This window comes from Gadus morhua, chromosome 20, assembly GCF_902167405.1.
Source record: "Gadus morhua chromosome 20, gadMor3.0, whole genome shotgun sequence".
NCBI lineage: Eukaryota > Metazoa > Chordata > Actinopteri > Gadiformes > Gadidae > Gadus > Gadus morhua.
The window spans coordinates 18,939,506-18,942,005 of NC_044067.1; the positions used below are offsets into that span (position 1 = coordinate 18,939,506).

General features: G+C 51.1%; 1 protein-coding gene across 1 annotated transcript in view; it reads right to left on the reverse strand.

Annotated features, from left to right (window-relative positions):
* Nucleotides 1–749: 749 nt before the first annotated feature.
* Nucleotides 750–2,500, reverse strand: part of tmeff2a (transmembrane protein with EGF-like and two follistatin-like domains 2a) — a 58,112-nt gene continuing 56,361 nt past the window's right edge. Inside the window, exons 8-9 of the mRNA XM_030344100.1 lie at nucleotides 2,165–2,323; nucleotides 750–1,414 (exon numbers count right to left, since the gene is read on the reverse strand). Of these exons, the coding sequence (XP_030199960.1) occupies nucleotides 1,318–1,414; nucleotides 2,165–2,323 (256 nt within the window). The 3' untranslated portion in view covers nucleotides 750–1,317. The remainder of the gene's footprint in view (nucleotides 1,415–2,164; nucleotides 2,324–2,500) is intronic.

Here is a 2,500-nt window from a genome sequence, read left to right on the forward strand (position 1 = left end):
ACTCTGAGGAAAGGTCTATTCATGTCTTATGATCTTAAAACCTGTTAAGGACATGAACCCATAGTTCTCCACAGAGCCTTATGGAAACCCCACTGGAATTCAAAGAAGGAAAAAGACAAGAGGCGGGTTGTTACATTTCGTGATATAAATTATTTATTTACATTTACAGAAAAAAGACCCCATCAAGACAATGTAATAACTATTGGAAATAGAACCCAGTATAGTTCACTCCTCTTGCTCTAAGCAGACAGAGGGCCGGCTAACATCACTGGGCCCCCCGTCAAGGGTCTTCTAAACACAAGGTGCAAGGCATCACGTGTGGCCCCCCCCCCACCCCCTCTTATCCACACACACACACACACACACACACACACACACACACACACACACACACACACACACACACACACACACACACACACACACACACACACACACACACACACACACACACAAGCATACACCCACGTTCAAACACGCAAACACTCCCACTCTTTGAACTACCTCAATGAACGTGTCCGCACTCGTCTGTGAATGAACAATCAACCTGCTTCTACTGTAACACCCCTATGGCCATCACACACACACACACACACACACACACACACACACACACACACACACACACACACATACACACACACACGTGCAAACATTTCCGTGCACTCACACGCAAACACACACACACACACACACACACACACACACACACACACACACACACACACACACACACACACACACACACACACACACACATTGAAAACACGCTTATCTAATTCAGAATCCTCCCCCCCCCCCCTCTCCTCTCCCTCACTTCCTTCCCAGGATCCCATAGTTCAGTATTTCTGGAAGCCCTGGGTGGACAGGGTGAGGTGGGTGGGTATGACGGTGATGGGCGAGGCTTGGGGGGGCGGGGGGGAGGGGCGTCTCAAGGTGCTTGGCGACTGTTGATGATGTCACCCGGATGTGAGGTCAGCCGCTGCGGAGCTCCGCCCCGCTACAGCCCCTCCCCCGCCCGCTTGTTGTTCTGATACGAAAGGTACGACAGCCCAGAAAGAAGAGAGAGGAGGTTCGGGGGGGGGGGGGGGGGGGCTCCTAATAAACCTCTATTGGGTTGACTTGACTTGAGAGAGAGGGAGGGGGGAAAAGTACATCTAAGGCCCAGACGAGGTGAAAGGCAGGGAGGGGGTGGGGGGGAGGGGGCGGAGGGTGGTCTTGATTCGTCTTCACCCTCCTCGCCGTGTCCGTGTGCGCGTGCGTCTCGTGTCCGTGTGTCTGTGTGTGCGTGTGTGTGTGTGCATGTGAGCCGTCCAGTCAGATGAGCCGCGTCGAGGCGCGCATGGTGTTCTCCGTGCTGTAGTGCACGTTGTTCTGCTTCTGGCGGTTGATGCGATTGGTCCGCGGGCACTTCCTGTTTGGAGAGGTACAAAAAGCGTTAGGTAGGGGGCATGGGGTTGGGGGTTAGGGGTATGGGGTTGGGGGTATATGGTTAGGGGTAGGGGCAGGTATGGTTTGGGGTTCTTAACATTATTCTACACCACTATCCATTTACAAAGTTAGTTGTTTTTTGGTGTTTGGGCTGTTTTTTTTAAGGTAACGTTTTCAATAAATTAGCGTAAACATGGTTCCACACAAAACTGTCTACACAAACCGCCTCAGGCTATCCTGGGGCACCGCCTGGAGACTGAGAAACAGCATTTATACTGTTGCCCTTTACTGTCACCTGCTGGTACAGGAATGTAACTGCATTCGCTGTCTCTATATGCACGTGTGCGTATGGAATACAGAGGGAGTTTGGTGTGTGTTCTGGGAAGATCTGTGTTTGCATGATGACAGTAGAGGTTATAGTGCCAGACGGTGCGTAATAACAGTTATGTGTCCTTAAGTATCCGTTTTATGTGGGTTTGTTTGAAAGCTTGTATTGTTTAAGTGACGTGTGCATCGTGTTCGTATGTATGGGTCACTGGGTGTGTGTGTTTTTGTGTACATATATATGTGTGTGTATCTGTATACGTGTGTGTGTATGTATTGGTATAAGTCTTTGTATCTGTAAATGTGTGGGTGTGTGCAGCTTCGCGCGCGCGTGTGTGTGTGCATGCGTTCCCGTGTGTGCGGGTGTGCATGTGTGCGTGTGGGCACGTGTGTGTGTGTGCGCGCCCACCTGGTAATGCACAGCACCACCACACAGATGATGGCCACCTGCAGCGCTCCAATGATGGAGGCGATGAGGACGTAGCGCAGCTTCCCTGAGCCGGGGACCACATACATCACGTTGTACTCCTTACTGTCACACTGGGGCCCGCTGAAGCCTGAGTGGCAGCTGGGAACGCACACACACACACACACACAGACACACGCACACGAAAACATGTACGCATGCACACACACACACACACACACACACAAAATAATGTACGCATGCACACACACACACACGCACACAAACAAACAAATAAAACAAACACACACACACATATGCACGCAAGCACACACACAC